Source organism: Penaeus vannamei, chromosome 30, assembly GCF_042767895.1.
Source record: "Penaeus vannamei isolate JL-2024 chromosome 30, ASM4276789v1, whole genome shotgun sequence".
Lineage (NCBI taxonomy): Eukaryota > Metazoa > Arthropoda > Malacostraca > Decapoda > Penaeidae > Penaeus > Penaeus vannamei.
This window is the reverse complement of record NC_091578.1, coordinates 17,244,912-17,247,411: the sequence shown is the minus strand read 5'-3', so window position 1 is coordinate 17,247,411 and position 2,500 is coordinate 17,244,912. Positions and strand designations below refer to the sequence as shown.

The 2,500-nt window shown below is 36.1% G+C and overlaps 1 protein-coding gene across 2 annotated transcripts in view; it reads left to right on the top strand.

Annotated features, from left to right (window-relative positions):
• LOC113803369 (uncharacterized) overlaps window positions 1-2,500 on the top strand; it is a 135,310-nt gene that overhangs the window by 106,105 nt on the left and 26,705 nt on the right. For both annotated transcript variants that reach the window (XM_070143117.1, XM_070143116.1), the window contains exon 7: window positions 830-986. In XM_070143117.1, the coding sequence (XP_069999218.1) occupies window positions 830-986 (157 nt within the window). The remainder of the gene's footprint in view (window positions 1-829; window positions 987-2,500) is intronic.

Genomic DNA, 2,500 nt, shown 5'->3' with positions numbered 1-2,500 from the left:
AACATATTGGAAAAAGATGCCTCATGAATGCCAAGTAGCTCGCGTCGGCTTGCCTTTTGCTAAACAAGTGAAGGCTGGCACTCGCTGCTCCCCGCTTCTCTCCCGAGAACCCTTCCGCCCGCTCAGTGAGTAATGTTTCTCTCTGCCATCTCGTCTTGTGAAGAAGCGCCTGGCGCTCATTTCAGTAAATTCAGTCACATGACTGAATTCTTTCTCAGATTTAAATTTAGTAAAATCGGCCAAAATATCTGGAAAAAATCATTATACTTTCTGGTGATAAAATTCACATCTCTGTCGGTCTGTATTTATATATAAATTTGTAGGTCCATCCGCTAAAATAGTTTGTAGTATCGCGTCTTTCACCTAGATTCAGAAAACAAAAATCCTGGTTGCCGGCCAGACATTTTTCTTGCAATATATTACAGAAATATATCAAATGTTATTTATTCAGGCATTTCATTTTCGTCCGTGGTGAAGGTGTTTAACGCAACTATATAGCAAGTTGCTTTACTTAATTCACCTTACTGAATAACACAAGAGGATAATGTGTTTATAACAGACATTATAACCGTGAGCGCTGGGTAGACGCTTTAGACGTCCCCGGGCTCGTAGCCTGGTGTGTCATGCATTAACGATCCTTGAGGCTCAGGTGAGATTTCACAATGATAAATTCTTGATGGCGCAAAAGCTCTCTCGCGCGCTAAGCGTATCAGCCTGATCCGAGGTAATCTTCCTCCCGCACACATGACACAGCGCACACACGCAGTTCCAGCTCTGTGGCTCCACAGCCTCTCCTCCCCTGAGAGTGAATCCGTCTCCTTCGCCGCAGGGACGCGTGGTGGGCGTGGGCGGCCGCCGCTGGATGCGCGACAACGCTTCGCTGGTGGTGTCGCCCGTGGACCGCGAGGACGCCGGCCTCTACACCTGCCTGGCCTCCAACAGGGAGGGCGACGGCCACTCCAACGCCGTCCATGTCCGCGTCCTCCGTCAGTAGGCCTGCTTGTGCTCCTCTTCCATAGACCATGCATATAAATATATATATGTATATATATATATATATATATATATATATATATATATATATATATATATATATATATATATATATATATATATATGTATTTATATATATGTATTTATATATGTATATATAATTACATATATATATATATATATTTATATATGTGTATATATATATATATATATATCTATATATATATATATATATATATATATATATATATATATATATATATATACATATATATATATATATATATATATATATTTCATATAAATACATATATATATATATATATATATATATATATATATATATATATATATATATATGTGTGTGTGTGTGTGTGTGTGTGTGTGTGTGTGTGTGTGTGTGTGTGTGTGTGTGTGTGTGTGTGTGTGTGTGTGTGTGTGTGTGTGTGTGTGTGTGTATATATATATATGTATATATATGTGTATATATATATATATGTATAAATATATCTATATATATATATATATATGTTCATATAAATACATACGTATAAACATATATATATATATATATATATATATATATATATATATATATATATATATATATATATACGCACACACACACACACACACACATATATACATACTCACACACACACACACACACACACACACACACACACACACACAAACACACACACACGCACACACTCGTACACACACACACACACACGCACACACACACGCACATTCACAAACTCACACACACACACATAAATATATATACATACACAACCACACACAGACACACACACACACACACACACACACACACACACACACTCACACAAACATATATATATATATATATATATATATATATATATATATATATATATATATATATATATATATATATATATATGTTTTGTTGTCTGGTGATGTTGAGCTAAATCCTGGTCCTTGCCGTCCAAAGTATTGTAATTTACTTTTTAGTAATATTCGTGGCCTTCATGGGAATTTGAATGAACTAGCAGTTATCTCGGCAAAATTTGGCATTATTTGTTGTGCTGAAACTCTGGTTTCAGACTTGAGGCACGCGTCAGAGTTACTTTTACCCAATTTTAATAAACCCTTGTTGCTAGGAATTCCATGCCTCGAGCCCAAGGTTTGTGTTTATATTCTAGAGTTGGTTTTAATGCTAGTCGTTTTACAAAGTATGAATGTGGTTGTCACGAATACATGGTTGTGAGAGTGTGTAGTCGTTTTAATATTTTTTACATTTTTAGTCTTTATAGAAGTCCCAACTCTGATGACAGTATTTATGATTGTTTTCGTACATTTCTATTCAAGAGAATGATATTAAATCTTGTTTTGTATTTATAGGTGATTTTAATGCTCATCACCGAGACTGGCTTAATCCTGTGTCCCCAACTGACCGACATGGCATTAGATTTTGCAGATGTGGTTGGCTGTGAGCAGTTAGTCCGTGGTGCAACTCACA